This window comes from Dermacentor albipictus, chromosome 5 (assembly GCF_038994185.2).
Source record: "Dermacentor albipictus isolate Rhodes 1998 colony chromosome 5, USDA_Dalb.pri_finalv2, whole genome shotgun sequence".
NCBI lineage: Eukaryota > Metazoa > Arthropoda > Arachnida > Ixodida > Ixodidae > Dermacentor > Dermacentor albipictus.
This window is the reverse complement of record NC_091825.1, coordinates 101,307,268-101,324,563: the sequence shown is the minus strand read 5'-3', so window position 1 is coordinate 101,324,563 and position 17,296 is coordinate 101,307,268. Positions and strand designations below refer to the sequence as shown.

The following is a 17,296-nucleotide window of genomic DNA, read 5'->3' as shown; positions in this document are numbered from 1 at the left end:
TAGACAAAGTGTGTTTTTTTCTTTTTTTTGTTTGAGAATACCGAGTCACGGAAAATCACCAGCTTTTCTTTAAAGCGTTTTCCAAACTATTGATATTAAGGAGTGAAATATTTTGGGAAGGACCGCCAACTGGCGAGTAGGATGAGCTGCAAAGCGTTGAGCCACTAAAAAAAAAATTATGCGGAGATTTGATAGAGAGTGGCTCGCTGAAAGAACGCGAATTTGCCAGACAGAAATAGGTTAAAGCGTAAATAGTAGGCGCCATCTGTGTGCGTTGCCCTAGTTTCACGCATCCCCATTTTGTGTGCGCTGTAATTGTGAAAAAAAAAGTACTGTGACATTTCCTAAACATTGAAACTGACTTCGGTGGTTATACAATGAAACATGCGGTTTATGATGTGGCTTACGCAAGAATGGAGCTCTCGGCCTCGTACGCTAAGCATTCGTTCAACAGCTGGGCCACTGCAAAAAAAAAAAAAAGTGAGAGGGGAAGTTTTTTGTTTCGTGGAAAACTGTTTAGATAACCATGATCTCTTGACCCACAAGAATAAGTTTGCAGCTTGCTACAAATTATTTCATAAGATCCGTGAATTGTGGAGATAGTGATCAACAAATCTTATTTCTTGAACACGGAAGCCGATTTTCCGTAAGTGTTGTTATTAGGAGCAGTTGCTCAAGATTAAATTGGGTCACGGATACTTGAGCGTGTATACGTATACCAATAGGTGCAATTTACCACAAATAAAGATAAAATACTCAGAGAAACTTAACAGGAGGCAAATAAAATATAGTATATTTAACCATAAGAAGCAAATTACCACTAACATTCCTTTAAAATTTAATGGTTAGATAAATATTTACGTTTTCACTTGCTCGATGCTGACAAATCTTTTAAGCCGCTTACGAGTGGAGGCTGGCAATGCGGACCCGTTTTCCTGCTTCCATAACAAAAACACACCTCTCCATCAATTGCGCACTGTAACTTCACTGAGAAAAGGCAGGGGGACGTAGTATAGGAGACATTTCCTTCTGAACTATGTGGTACACTTCCAAGAGCAACAGCATGCGTGAACGAATGTGTCGAAGGCTACCTCGTCTGTGCCCGCATGCGGATGCCTTATAAATGAGACTTTCAAGGACATCTGCGTTTCATGACAGCGCCATTGGGACTGTGCTGCCATAAAATGTTGGGTCGTGCCCCTCAGAATGTAGCACAAAGCTCAGAAAGATTTGCTCCATTTGAATACGTTCGCGGGCGAGTCTACAAAGCATTTTCTGGTCGCCTGCAGTGGTGATGCTCCTTGTCGGGGAATTTCTTGATCACAAAATTGCGGCGAGGGACTGCTTTTACCGGCACAACCTGAAGTACGCTAGGATAGCTGAATCAATAGCGTTTACGGTGAACGTCATCGACTAGCATCTTGTGTGTGTCTGAAAATGCTACCCTAAGGCGGAACCCACTTCTGCTTGTTACTGCTGGACATTGTCGTCAAAAACCTTGGGGTATGTACTTTGAGGAGTCGTCGCAGCAGTGTGTAAATTTGGCTCAAGAGTGGCACAATGCAGTAGGAAACAGTTTGCAGCTTGCCTTAAAAAGTAATTGTTGCGGTTTTTAAGCAAGGCACTCGGCAATACAAGGGAGTGTAGCCGTCTAGTTCTGCGACTTCAGGCAGCGTGAAATGAGGTGATGTTATGGAAAGAAAAAAAAAAGCAGCTGTGCTGCTTTTTTATTGGCTCTCTCTTACAAATCAGTGCCCACTTGTTGGTGGTATCTTCACGACACGGGACACGGGACACGGGAGCGAGGAAGACGAAGTGATTCTCGTAGGGACCACTGTTCCTTCGCGCTGCAGTATTTTCGGCTTTTTCCCGTGTTTTACTGGGTGAAGCCGCTCCCATTGCCACGGCAATGGAAGTGGAGTCGGCAGAATGCCGCCGCGACGTGACTGCTTCGGCAGGCACCGGCCCGAGGAAGAGAAATTGCCCACCGAGTCAAGCTGACAGCGAGGACACTGCGCTGTACTCCTGCTCAAGTGATGACGCCTCAGATGACGAAGGCTTCGAAAGAGTGGTACACCGGAAGGCCAAGAGAAGAAACATCAGCGGACGGTCTTCGTCGAGTAAGTCTACCGTCATGCCACAGCGAAGGCCGTCTGCGCACACTATTCTTTTTGTGCCGGACACACCCGCCGACAACCTCAACCGCCTTAATAGACAAGCGATTTCCGTTTCTCTGGAGGCTCTTGTCCCAGGAGAAATCAAGGATATCAGAGTTAATACTCGAAAGAACGTCCTGGCTATTGATGTCCATAACCAAAGCGCAATCAATGCTTTGATGGCAGTAAAGCTCCTGGGCAACATCAACGTCCACTACCTCATTCCACAGGACAACGAAACCACGGCTGGTGTCGTTTATGATATTGACACATCGATTAGCGACAGCGACCTGCCAATTTTAATCAAACCTGCCACTGATGGTGTTGCTTTACTACAAGCTCGGCGCCTCGGCAAGTCGACCTGTATAAGGCTCGTCTTTAAAGGTGACTGTCTACCGTCACATGTAAAGGTCGGACACTTTCGGCACGTGTTACGACCTTTCGTACCCAAACCACTTATGTGCAGAAGGTGTCAAAGAATTGGACATGTGAGTGCTGTCTGCCGAAATACAGCGACATGCCCACGATGTTCCAAACAACACGACACGGACACCTGCCGTGCAACAGAGCTCAAGTGCCCTAATTGTCAAGGCCCACACGTCGCATCCTCAAAAGACTGTCCACGCCTAAAGAAAGAGCAGAAAATCTTGCGGAAAATGGCCAGAGACGGATCATCACACAGAGATGCTTCTGCAGCTATAAGGCGACACCAGTCTCGGAAACGAAAGTCTACGACATCCTCTTTCGGTTCAAGGGAAAAGTCTCGTCCGGCAACGCCACCTCCTGTTCCATCTGTCTCCAGTAACAGCACGAATGTCAACGATAAAAGCGGCCCTGCTATTCCTGCTTCATCAAGTGAGGTGTGGCCAGCGCTGCCGAAGACATGCCACGCGCCAGAGCCACAGCACATGACTCGCCACTTAACGTCAAATGTCACTTCAGTTGACCAAGTGCGAGACAAGGATTCACAAGTGATTGCTATGCTCAAATCCCTCACGAATGTCATGCGTCTACTACTGACAAACATGGACACTCCGGCTGCTCGTAGCGCACTGCAAGTGCTGGATGCGCTGACTCCAGTACTTGAAAGCATCGCATAGCACCATGGCCCGCCCCTCGCTGCCCTTCCACAAGGAAGTCAAGAAAGCATCTTTACTGCAGTGGAATGCCCGTGGTCTCAAATCGAGAATTTCAGATTTCAGACACTACGTTTTCGAAAACCGATTTCCCATACTTGTGATTTGCGAACCGAACGTGCAGAATGTTATACGCCTTTCTGGCTATGAGGCATTCATGTCCTCTACCTGTGGTGATGTAAGCAAGGTAATTGTATATATTAGATGTGATCTGACATACGTGTTGCACCCAGTCCCGCCGCACGACGACAACCAGTACGTTTGTTTAATTGTGAAAACGAACAAGTTTACGTTCACACTCGTTGCTGTTTACCTTGCTCTTTCACGCGGATTCCACTCTAAACGACTGCACGACGTGCTATCAGCGACACCCCACCCTACGATTCTCACCGGAGATTTTAGTGCTCACCATCCGCTTTGGGGGAGCTTGAAGATGGGCTCCAGGGAAAGGAGACTAGCAACCTTTGCCACACAGCACGACCTTCACTGCCTCAATGATGGTAGCCCAACATATTTACGCGGGCTTACCTACAGCAGCTGCCTAGACTTGACCCTGGTTTCTCGGCGTCTTGAAAGAAACGTGCAATGGTTTCCAGACATCGAATCCCGTGGAAGCGACCACATTCCGACGTACCTGAAAATCAGGGGACTATTTAAATGCCCCTCCACGACACTCCGGAGAATTGACTGGTCGGCGTTTCGGTCGCACATGGAGGAAGTATGTCAGCTAGGGAACCATTCAAGTCTGGAAAACGAAATTCAAAAAGCCATGCAAGATACTACGCGTGCTTTTCAGCCTTTCCCGAAATACGAAGAATTTGAAGCCGAACTGCAGCGACTACGAGCAGTTCGCCGGCGGGCTGAAAGAAGATACAGGAGAACCAAATCCATCCATGATCTCAGAGAGGCAAGGCGGATGCAAAAGAAGATTCAACGCCGCATTGATGCACTTCAATCTCAAAGATGGAAACGTTTCTGCGAGTCGTTGGATACACGTCAGCGATTATCTCAGATATGGAGAACTGTGCGTGAACTTCGTGTATCACCGCAACAGCGTGTTCCTTTTAAGCGCCTCGCTTTGCAACAAGGTCGCAGCGAAATAGACGTTGCCGAAGAATTTTGCTCAAGACTTGCCAGCTCGCAGCCTCAACGTGCCCTTACACCATGTGCCACTCCTGTGCCACGGGACTCCCGCATGGATGTAATGTTTTCGGTGGAGGAGCTTGAAGCGGCACTAGCGACTTGCAGGCACTCTTCGTCACCTGGGCCGGACGGCGTTACCTATGCGGCGCTCGCCAATCTTGGGCAGAATGCACGCCTCATGCTGCTAAACCTTTACAACGAGTCTTGGCGCAACGGTTTGGTTCCACGTGAATGGAAATGCAGCCGCTTGGTTCCACTTCTCAAACCTGGTAAATCACCGTTAAACTTGTCATCGTACCGCCCCATCGCTCTGGCCAGCTGCATAGGGAAAATAATGGAACGAATGATTTTGACGCGCTTGGAATGGTACCTGGAAAGTTACAACGTGTACCCAGATGCTATGGCTGGCTTCCGGCATGGGCGCTCATCCATAGATAATGTCATCGATTTGGTCGCGTATGTTCAACATCAAAAACGGATGAAACGACTCACTGCGGCATTATTCCTTGACATAAAAGGCGCCTATGACAATGTAGCACATTATGCCATTATAGAGGCTCTGATTAAAGCAGGAATCGGTCCCCGCACTTTTCAGTGGCTGTGCAGTTATTTGACCGACAGGCATTTCTTCGTGATGACCGAGGAAGGCGCCACGACTCAACACCAAACGTTCTGTGGAGTACCGCAAGGCGGAGTGTTGAGCCCGACGCTATTCAACCTAGTGCTCGTTGGCCTAGTCCAATGCTTGCCCAACACAGTTCAGGTATCAATACATGCCGACGATATCTGCATTTGGGCGTCTGCCGTAACACGACTGCAGGTACGAGCACGGCTACAAAAGGCAGCTACGATAACATCTCTGTACTTGCGAAAACAGAACTTAGAGCTGTCTTCAGAGAAATGCTGCCTTGTTACATTCACTCGGAAGGAAATGAAGCGTTACAGTGTAAAGGTCAATGGGCAAACAGTAGCAAATGCGCGGAAACACCGCTTTTTAGGGGTAATTATTGACCGAGACCTATCATGGAGCCCGCATGTTTCATACCTGAAGAAGAGATTATTGACAATAATACATCTCCTCAAATTTCTCGGCGGAAAGTCATGGGGCACTTCGGTGCGGTCAATGCTGCAGCTGTATAACGCCTTGTTCCTCGGTTTCGCAAGATACAGCCTCCCTGTGATTGGGAACACCTGCAAAACAAACCTGCGTGTACTCCAGGGACTACAAGCTCAAGCCCTAAGGACGTGTCTCGGTCTACCGAGGTGTGCGTCTACAGCGGCAACGATTGTCATAGCTCGAGATCACCCAATAACAACGTACTTGGTAACCGACGCTCTCAGAGCACATATTCGCCACGTTGCCCGACTACCTTCTCACCACCTTGCCGCTCTACCCGCAGAAAGGCCACACGCAGCTATCAGTCGTATGATTGTTGCCAATCGCACCTCATTGCCAATGAACTACATGCCTGCAGCAAGACCATCCACACCTTTATGGTGCCTGCACAGACCTGAAGTACGCCTCACCATCCCAGGAATCACTAAAAAGGCTAACATGCCGTCGTTTGCCCTGAAGCAGGCCACATTACAACTTATACATGAGGTGCACAGTGGCCGCGTGCACGTTTACATCGATGGCTCAGTCACATCTGCAAGTTCAGCTGCTTCTGTGGTGATACCAACAAGATCCATCGAAATACAGCTAAAAACGTCGCATGTATCATCAACGACAGCTGCTGAACTGGTAGCCTTGCGTGCGGCTCTCCATTTCATTCAGGAGGAACCACCGCATGCATGGTCAGTCTTCTGTGATTCCAAGGCAGCCCTACAGAGTGTACTCTCAGCACTGCGCCATGGATCACATGAACAACTCGTCGCAGAGATCAGAGAAGTACACCATCGAATAGTTGACGAAGGACACGATATCATATACCAGTCGTTGCCTAGTCACTGTGGCATACACGGCAATGATCGAGCAGACGCAGCTGCCCGATCTGCCCATGACGGCGTCAGGTGCGTTGCCATTTCTCTTTCGAGAGCCGACGCAGCGAAAAAACTTGCCGTACTGGCAAACGACCTGACATTAGCTCAGTGGAATTCATCCGATTTCACAAGTGCACGACTTCATACCCTGGACCCTACTTTACAACTCCGTATTCCGCCCGAGCTTCCACGACGCGACTGTACCATTCTAGTTCGTCTATGGCTTGGAGTAGCATTTTCAAATGCGTACTCCTTTCTTATCGGAATGTCCGACAACCCACTTTGTGACTTCTGCGGGTGCAATGAAACAATCGCGCACCTTCTTTGTGAGTGCTCTCGTTTCAACCCGCAAAGAGCAGTTCTCTCAGCCACCCTAGACAAACTGGACGAGCGCCCACTGTCAGAAAACAAGATCCTTGGACACTGGCCTACGCGAACATCAGCGCGATCGGCTATGAAGGCGCTGCTGCGGTATTTAAAAGACACTGGACTTTCTGCCAGATTGTGACTTCACTGTGTGACTCAGGATTGTACGGTGCACTGCATCACAGTAGGAACGCCTTTGCGGGCTGCGTGACAGTGCCCACAGAAACAGTTTGTGTGTACGTGCGTGTGTGTGTAGTTTCTTTTTAAATCCTTCTCCCTCTCACCTATCGCTTCCTTTTTCCCCTCCCCCAGTACAGGGTAGCCAACCGGAGATAATCTCTGGTTAACCTCCCTGTCTTTCCTTTGCCTTTCTCTCTCTCTTCACGACACGCTTAACAATGTCGAGACCGTTGCTTTTTTCTTGAATTTCTTGTTGGCACAGTGTAAATCGTGGCAATGAAACGCTTTGAGCGACGCGTGGAAGTTGGCTTCGTGCTTACCTCCGATTTGTCGCAGGTGTTTCTATAGAGAGCACTCATTTAGTTAAATACACCGGCTGAGGCCACATTCAGAGGATGGAATGCAGAGGTAATACCATAAGGAAATAGTGCTGTTAGACGGGTGAGTTGCTTGATACTTTAATAAACGCGTTTCGAGGATCAATACATGAGGTACACCCAGAACGTCGGTGTCTGCTCTTTTTATTTCGTTCAGTTTCCGGTATTACCATTAGGTTTCGTTACCCTACGTACAATAGTACACAGAACTATATATGTAACTGTATCATCACCTGTTCAAGAGTCAAGTCACAGCCGGCGACGTATTTGTGCCCCAATATCTCCTTCTACCATGACAATAAACAACAATAAAAAAGGTGCCCTGTTTGAAACTGAAACCTAGACAACCTGTGGCTGCCCCAAGTGAGTTACGATTACGATTGTTATTTGGCACGATTATGAAAGCCATACACTTGTGTTTACGTCGAGTGCGACTGCTGTGAAAAGAAGGAGGCCTCAGTTTATGTATCGCTACGTTCGCAACATCCACATGAAATATTGAAGAGGGCGGTAACATTACACCATGTTTAAGTTCACTGTAGTGATTTCTTGCCATCGTGAAGGTAGAAATGTAGGTGTAGTTGCGCGGAGTATGGCACAAAAAATGAACCACGTGATACCCCGTACATGTAAACTGCGTATGCGCCCACCATTACTCGCACATCTCACGTACCTCACGCATATACTCGTTCAAAAATGAAAAAAAAAGAAGTATAATGTTTCAGAACACGAGAGAGTAGAAGTTCTTGTGTTGCGGTGACCCTGCAGAGTGATGTAGGAGTCGTGCAATTTATTTAAGGACTGCTGAAATGTCTGATAACCAAAGGCATGAAACCCTCCTTATCGCAGTCAGCTAGCATCGTTTTGAAGTAAGTAGACGGAGTCGTTTTTCGCTGCGCAGATAATGAAATGGAGAGAGTGAGGGTGAAGTATGTGGTCGCAAATGACTTGACAAATGACTTGACAAATGAGTGAGAAGTTACGGCACTACACCAAATGTACGAAAAACACGGCTAGCGTATAACAAACACACATGCATGATTTGTTCCAATGAAAGAATTGTTCAACAGAAGAACGGCGGAAAGATTACAGACAGTGATGATGTCTTGATCGGTTGGCTGATGACAGGCTTTATTTTATTTTATTCCGTCTGCAGGTTACCCTACCAGATGCTGGTAGGCGGCGTGCTAGCCATAAAACGAGAGCATTTTCTCAAAGTCAATGGATTCTCCAACCTATATTGGGGCTGGGGAGGAGAGGACGATGACATGGCGTACAGGTGAGTCCACGCCACAGTACCAGAAGCTTTGCACTCCGTATGTAACTTAGTCAGTTTTATCAAAAGCGCAACATAGCTCAGATACCATACGCTCTTTGTCAAGAACTGAAGTTGACACCGTACCCAACAGGGGGTGTTGCAGAACCGGAGAATGTTGCATTGCACAGAAACTAGCCCACCAGCAGTTACTGCCACTGGTGAAGTGTCCAGACTTTTTCACATTGGTGGCGCACATTAGACGACTAGGGCCGCGATTAAGCAGCGATGCCTTTTATGATGCTATTCCTTTTTTCGAAGTTTCTGCACTTCGTAAGTGGTCAGAAAAAACTCTCTGCCCGCGTTATCACTGATACCAGCCGGCCATGAACGGGGAATGATAAGGGTGACATGCAATCGAATGGAAAGCATAGCTAGAAAGTTTTGGTCCAGACGAAGTTCATACAGAGTTGCAATGTGTTCAACAGATGTCACTGCTCATTGTGTAATCAATAGAATTTCGTTATAGCAAACGCGCTTAGCAGGGTGATATGAGTGTAGTAATAAGAAACCGTGGTCGCAATAGACCCGCCATAACTGCCTACGCATTCTTCCTACTGCCTACGCATTCATATCACAGCCGAAGGCTGTGATATTGTGTGCTTGCTCCATGTCTGTTTCTTTTTTAATCTGCTTACCTTCCGTCGTCTCCCTGAGCAAGAGCTTTCTGTTCTGGCTCACTCACAGCCTTTCCTCTTTCTCCCGTCTCCCCCTCTCTCTTCCCTGATGTGGCAAGAAAAGGAATGTTTTGAGGGAACTAGCGAAGCGATGAAAAATAAGAACCCCTAATGACATTTGTAACAAAGGAAATGATAGTAACGGTTGGTTTCGATAAAACCAAGAGCATAAGATGAATAAGAGCATAGATGAATAAGAGCATAGATGATATAATCAAGTGAAAACTACAAGTGAGAACCAAGAAACCTAGCGGAAAGGGAAAGTGTAGAAAAATTTGACTCGTAAGAACAAATTCAGTAAGACCGCTTGTCCAATAATCATGGCTTTGTTTCACATGCAGTAACCCGGAATCTGGGGAAACAGTATATTACCTATATCGTTGATAGTGGGACCATCTCCTGTATAATATACTGCTTGCATCTTCCGTTCTTGTAATGAACAAAAATTATTTAATTGATAAAGAAAAACTCTAATATTAACGAATCTATTTACGTACATCCTGTTGACTTAAGGTTTATGTAAGAAAAGTTAAGCGTCAAAATACATTTGAGTGCCTTGACGCTGGAACAGTAGCCATTTGGGCGATTCTACTCTGCGCTATTTCTTATTTAGCTTCGGCAACATTTCTCGCCTCTTCTTTGCAGAATCAAGCACAAAAATCTCAAGATCATTCGTCCTCCAGCCTCCGTAGCAAGATACACAATGATCAAACACCACCAACGTCCAGAATCGCCGAACAACATAAGGTAAGTGCGGGGAACCTTCGCGCTAACCGAGCCATTCGTGTGCAAATGACAGGCTCGTCGCAAACGGTCTCGGAGATTGCACACCAAGCATGGCGAAGATAGAAAAAAAAATGCAATCCGCACAAGAAGAAACGGTATTGCCGCCTGTACGGTGACAGGCCCGTTCCCATCGCGCAACAAAGGACTTCGGTTTCTGGTTTTGCCTGTTTCGTAGTTGAAAGCAACGCCATTTTCAGGACGCAGGCGCAACAGCTGCCCTGCCGTCGTTCCATGCCTTTGAAGTCTCGGCGCTAGGATCTAGATATCGATCAGAGAGATCGCTTTCGCGAATCCCAAAGAAAAAGAAGAGAAAAAAAAAGTACGCCGAACCGCTGCAGAACTAACAACAAGAAAGGCGAGGTGCCGGTGGCGTCAGTGCAGGTTCGGAGCAGTTCTGAAAAGGAAATGCAACGAGGCAATCGCACGGTGGAGCTTCTTCTTCGTTACTCGTCGACAATGGCGACGACAAAGCAGCGGCGAAGTTGCGGGCTGTCGGTGACAGCCGGCGCGAGAAATCGCCCAAGGGAAACTGATTCGCTGACGCACCGTTCGGCGCGTTTAACTTTTTCCAGCACTTCCCACCTTTCGGGCTTCACTGACTCTGCAGATGCGAGTGCTTTGTTTTTTATTTTTTTTTCATTTATCTCCAAACAGTCATCTTCAATGTCTGTGGGAACCATGCTCCTCCAGTGGCCAGCGGCAACTGCAACTTTGACGCTGGATGAATGTAGTTGCACAAAAAAAAAATAACAGGAATTTCTGACAATTTGTCAACTTGGATGAGAAATCACTTGACGATACGTTGGTTATTTGCCAGATGCTGGCCCAAGTTACCTTAGAATCAAGGTTGACGTTATTATGATTTTTATTACTTTTGGAGGGCACGAAGGACAGCCACAGTATTTAAGACGTAGTTCACACAACAAATGTTTTCAGTTTAGGACATGTGTCCACACGCCTAGCCATTTTATTAAAGATTATGCGCCGTTCTATGAAGATAGGGCACTACCACTATCTTCATTCTGCTTTCCGTGCATTGATTTTCCGGGTCCCGATTCTTACTGTCTGAACAGCATCTTTTTAGCAACCCCTCTACGACCGAAACCTGCACTGACTCCGGAATTCCGGCTGCTGATAACCTTCCCGCCTGATCCATAAGACTCGTAGAGATCATATGGTGGCAATATTTCTTTATCTGCATTTCCAAATCACAAGTTGGCAATGCTGCTTTTGACGAGCTTCGAGTGGGTGGACTGATACGGCAAGATTGGCTTATTACCATGGATTTATATGCCCAGCATGTATCGTTCCGTGAACTTGAGCTGAATAGCCAAGAACCGCAGTACGTTATCAGTTGGCTCTTCAACCGTGAGAATGAGTGGGCTAAGGCCTGCAGAAACGAAACTTTGTAGAGATTATTTGCTGTTGAACGTGTGTCTGGTTCGAAAAGGACTAGAGAGTCATCAATGCACCTAACAATTTTAACCACCCTGTGCTCCTACAAGATTCGCGACAGGTCTTTGTTACGGTGGGCTCGAAAAATATCACTTAGTAAAGGAGCCAAACATTAGCCGATGCAGACACCTTGCTTTTGAATGAATATTTCATCGTTCCATTCCACATAGGTCGAGTGAAGATAGCAAAGAAGCCTATCTAAAAAACCTTGAACGGTTATACTGGCTGAATTTTGAAAAGCAACCACGCCATACTCGTCGATGGACTGTTCCACGCGTGCTATTAGTTTCTTTTGAGGCAAGGAGTAGTACAAGTCCTTTATGTCAAAGGAGGAATTCTTTTAGGCACCAGAAAAACTTGAGAAAATGTGTTGGTTAACAGACCCATACCGTAAGCGAACTGTCGGATGCTATACGAATCATCGTAAAACGCCAGTGGGTAGCGTAGAAGCTGTTGTTTACGAGCTTCCGCTGTCCTGCGGGAAAAGATACACCGGACAGACAGGACGGTGTCTTAATGACCAGCTACGAGAACATAGTATAAATGTCTAAACATAGCCTAAACATATGCCTGTAGATATAAAACTGGAGTGTAATCCTGAGCTATAGTTAAATGCTCGGCTGTTGATGCGCGAAAACAGTCAAAACGAAAGCATACTTAAATCGGGCCGTAATTGTGTCACCAGACATTCACACAACATTGCTAGAACAGTTGACCCTTTGACAGAACACTGCCGGTGGTGCTTAGAGTTAGAGCGGCCGTTGTGTTCATGAGTCATTTCCATATATACAGTAAACGTGAGTAAACTAAACTTAGATGGTGTGTTCTTGTTATACTGTCCCCATTTTCTTTTTCCGGCATCGGAACCTTTGTTGCCTTCTTGAAATAGCAATTTGCTCTGAAACACAACCTGTTATTGTGCCAATATTCTCCAGTACAACCGAACTTTTGTTATCGACTACTGTACGGATGATTCATTTTGTCACTCCCCTGTTCTGCAGGATGGCTCTGGTGCGGATGGCCTGGTACCGCATGAACAAGGACGGCCTGAGCACGACCAAGTACCGGCTTGTGAGCAAGCAGGTGCTGCCCCTGTACACGCACCTGCTCGTGGACATCGGCCACAACCACAAGTGGCACTTCTCCAGCTCGCAGAAGCTTATAATCAACCTATGACCGCCGGGATCGCCGGCGGCCAGACCCTGCCCGCTGGCCACGAAGCGTCCGCTGCTTGCTGCTCATCACTACGCTCGCGCCATGGTTTCCCCTGGCAGACCCTGTGTGCGTTGGTTACGACGAAACACTCGGCTGCATGCATCCTCGGGATTCGAGACAAGTGCGACCAGAAGGCCCTGACACAATGTCCCCGTGTCCGTTATCTATGAGCGATTCAGCCCGACAACTCAGTACCTCGACTCATCTCCAACTCCACAAGACACCTGCATGCAAAGTCCCTGTAGAACAGTTACTTGTACCTCTATGCCAGGTATGCGCACGGAGTCAGAAAAGCGGCTGTTGAAAGTGCGTCTATCTGCAGCAATGACTTCTGCAGGAGATGCAGGATGTACAGAGCGTTGAAAGTTTCCTACATCCTTGGCTGTTCCAGCACCACTGGCAAACCACCTCAAGGGCGCAGATGATCTAGAGTGCTCACCCGTGCTCCTTGCGTGGCCTTCTTTGTCCCTGTTTATTTTACTGCATACATTCGCACACACGTCTACACAGTGAATGAGCGCTGAAAGAAGCTTTGAGAAAATTAGGCCTGAGGACTGTGCCAATATCATTGCGGTGCGATGCAAGAGCAAAGCATGACCTGTCACACTGCGTCACTGGGCGACTGATCAGTTCTGCGGCGTAAGTTTCACACTGTGCCCGTAACTAGCAATTTTTGCTGTAGATTGATCTCGGTAACTGATCTCGGTAACTGCAGCCATGCCTCAGTAGTTGTCAGTTTGCACAAAAGCCTTGACACGCAGGCACTTCAAACTGCTTTCTTTTTTTCGTTGTGATTTTGATTACGCACAACTTCGAGAAAGCCAAGCCATGTGACCAGTGAGCAGAAAAAAAAGAAGCACAAGCTCTTGAAGATTGCGGAATGCAACACAGCAAAAAAAAAATTCTTCTGCAGGTGGTTTTTTTCCGGAAAAACAGAATCAAACAAGGGGAACAAAGAAGAAGGCACTTGGAAGAGCCTCCATGCATTATAGCGGCTCAGTTTATACTTTTAATCAGTAGCGTTAACCACCTGGGTAAAACGACGTCGCCACAATGAAAAGCTTTGCAGTTTGCTCTTTTCCTTTAAGCTGTCTGCCTTTCAGGCATGGTTTATTTCTCAGTTTCTCAGCGGGGTTCCTATCGTTTAATTGTGGCACTTACGTTAAATGGGAATGTGCGTAGTACATGCGCTGCCATGCGTGGGCAGGACAAGTCTTGTTTGGGGTTATATATATATTTTCAGTCAGACGAAAATGTTCGAAATTAAGTGCAAACGGGTTATCTATTTCTTGATAAACCAAGTGCTTCCACCCTAATCCAGGCTCACGAGAGCTTCTGCCTCAAAGGGTGAGAAGTCAGGCATGTGAAACAATCGGTTCGTTATCTTTAGCTTAATAAACGTGTTAAACAGGTTTTTATCTCCATGAAACAGAGCTGTTCTCAAGCTGAAGCTTGAGAAGAAGTTAAGGACCGCGCAAAGAGCGATGGAACGAAGAACGCTAAGTATAACTGCGAGTCGGCCTAGTTGGAACAGATTCATCGTAAAACTTTTTGTGCGCAAACAGACAGGGACGAAGAATAGGGACAACACGAAGAATAGGGTCCTTGTGTTGCCCCTATTCTTCGTCCCTGTTTGTTTGCGCACAAAAAGTTTTAAGAAGAATGCTAGGCATAATTTTAAGAGACAGAAAGAGAGTCGTTTGGTTCAGAGAGCAAACGGGTATAGACGATATTCCAATAGACAATACGAGAAAAAAAGGGCGCTGGGCAGGCCATGTAATGCGCAGATTAGATAACCGTTGGACCATTAGGGTGACAGAATGGGCACCAAGAGAAAGGAAGCGCAGTAGAGGACGGCAGAAGACTAGGTGCTGCGACGAAATTAGGAAATTTGCGGGTGCCAGTTAGAATCGGTTGGCGCAGGACAGGGGTAATTGGAGATCGCAGGGAGAGGCCTTCGTCCTGCAGTGGACATAAAATAGGCTGATTATGATGATAACGATGATGATGATGATGATGATGATGAGACAGAACTGAATGTACAGAAACGAAATGTGGCGAAGTTTCTGTATAAATTACGTGCAGCATTCCCATGTTGTTACCTGACCAGCTACGCCACTGAAATGTTGCAGATAATGATTAATACTACATAGATACAGTGTGAGAGATCAAGTGTGGATACGCCGCAAACTCTTCCTGAGAGGTAGACAGCTGTATGAAACAGGCATTAGTTGTTAAGAAATTTCTTGTCGCTCTTTGTGTCGGTTATCGCTATGCGGGTTCGGACCTGTCAATTCGCGATATAACGCCAACATTAGAGACCCTTTAAAACAAACAAACAAACAAGCTTTAAGCACATGGAACATTACTTATTTTGGAACATTATTCTCTTAATGGTATAAGCCACTGCTCAACACAGGAGAGTATTTTTGTCGTTCTATGGGCGGCTAAATTATTGTAGCGCAATGAAAAATGGTGAAAAAATGGCACCAAGAAAAAGTAGTTGTGTATGTATCAAACGTTCAACTATTATAAGGGTATTGTCGTAGCTGCTCGTAGAAAAGTTAGGCGAGATGTTTAATGCCGTCCTTTCACCGTTACATTCGGTGACTAACTTAACAAAGCACTGACGGACACTTTTACTGCCGATTCCGCTAATCTCAATGCTTCAGAATATTGTTTTTACCCGCACGGATATGGTTGACATGGCCGTTGTGTAGGTGAGGCATTTCGCCATAGCTTAGCCAAGCGCTGTTATTCGCTTGTGATATAACGCAGTTAGCCTCAGAGAACGCTTTCTAACAACAACAACAACAACAACAACAACAACAACAACAACAACAACAACAACAACAACAACAACAACAACAACAACAACAACAACAACAACAACAACAACAACAACAACAACAACAACAACAACAACAACAACAACAACAACAACAACATTAGAGTAGGCCATTGTAAACAGAGTAGAACGGAGTAGAACATAATTACCATATGTTTAAATGGCGCCCCAATTACAATTAAAACCAAATGCGCCGTTCGCACTCCATGTGTTCAAAAAGAAGGTCATACACACAAGTGCTTAGGGGGAAGTTAAAGCACGGTGTTTCACAGTATCTCAGCTTCTCGTTTGTCTAAAACGGAAGCCGTTCGTTGCTGTTATTCTCTTTCCAAGACAACTTATATGTTGAGTAAGGTGCTTTGAAGAAACCTGTAAATACCTCCCAGTCATAAACAACGGTGTGTATCCACTTTTCTTTATCTTAAATGTCGAAGATCAAGCTGCTATCTTTCCTCCGCCTTGAAGGCATGTATAGCACAGGCCCCGAACAATGCTGCTGACAGTGCTACTAGGCTGGAAGAATGAACCATAGAGCTTCGCATTGCCCAATGATGCTTCTCGGCACCGTAGGAACGCGAACGTGTAAGCACTTTCAGTGAAAGCAGATGGAGAGATAGAGATAGAGAGAGCTGCTGTCTTTAGGAATGCACAGTTGCCGGTACGATCACGAGCCCATAACACAGCGTTTATTTTTGTACAGGCGTCTTCAGCTGTTTGGCTTGCAAATGGAAATTTTCTGCTTCTTTTCTTAGCGGTCAGCTGGTCAGTTTCGCGATGCAAGGCTCAAGAACGCTATACAACTCGACGGCGCCTCTCCATTCGAAGAGATGTGATGGAGACATGTGTTCGAAGCCCCTGAAACTGACATTTATGCTGAAGTGGCTGTTTCCCTTCTGCGTCCCTAACCGCACTTCACGTTCTCCAAGCTCAAGAAATAAAGTCAGCGCGAAGAGGAGCATCGGATGTCGTAGGGAAAGCGACCTCGTTTCCATGTTGTGTAACACGTCGTAGGACTTCAAAGAACACGCGCGGCGCAGTGCTTGAGACTTCTCGTGCGTCATCGATATTACTAAATAGTGTTGTCGTAGTGTCGGATGCCTCGTAACGCGGCTGCGATATGAATGAGATGCGTGCCCACGCTGTTTTGTCTGCTGCCAAGAGGAAAGGAGTTCTGAAATATCAAAGGCGTACTTACAAGCAGCTTTGTTGAAAAAGTTGTTTTATTCATCAGATTTGTTTTTGCTAAAATAAAGGCTGATAAAACTGCGCTGACCCTTGCGTAAGTATTGACTGAATTTATTTTCTTCTGTGTGCTCTTCACTAACTTTTCGCCTGTCTTTATTTCTATGTGGTTTTACATTTCGTGCTCGTTATTCAGCCGGGGGGTAATATTAGGCCGCCATCGGCTTCTTAGCCTAGCATTACAATTTGCCTGCACTTATGCTTTGACTTGAATGCACCACACGCAATGGTGAGTAAAACCGGAATCTTTTATGCAGCAAGATGGAGCTCTATACAAGTGCCGGGTCATTGTGACAGGTTACCGCCGCACTATTTCGCAGTGTTACGCAGTGTTACGCAGTGTTACGCAGTGTTACGCAGTGTTACGCAGTGTTACGCTTTCGCGACGTCTGCGCCGTCAGCGTCACCGTGAGGTCA

At 46.4% G+C, this 17,296-nt stretch overlaps 1 protein-coding gene across 1 annotated transcript in view; it reads left to right on the top strand.

Annotated features, from left to right (window-relative positions):
* The window catches only part of LOC135907536 (uncharacterized), a 138,239-nt gene extending 121,340 nt beyond the window's left edge, over positions 1-16,899 (top strand). The window contains exons 4-6 of the mRNA XM_065439223.2: positions 8,498-8,620; positions 9,979-10,080; positions 12,576-16,899. Coding sequence (XP_065295295.2) covers positions 8,498-8,620; positions 9,979-10,080; positions 12,576-12,750 — 400 coding nt within the window. The 3' untranslated portion in view covers positions 12,751-16,899. The remainder of the gene's footprint in view (positions 1-8,497; positions 8,621-9,978; positions 10,081-12,575) is intronic.
* The last annotated feature ends 397 nt before the right edge of the window (positions 16,900-17,296 follow it).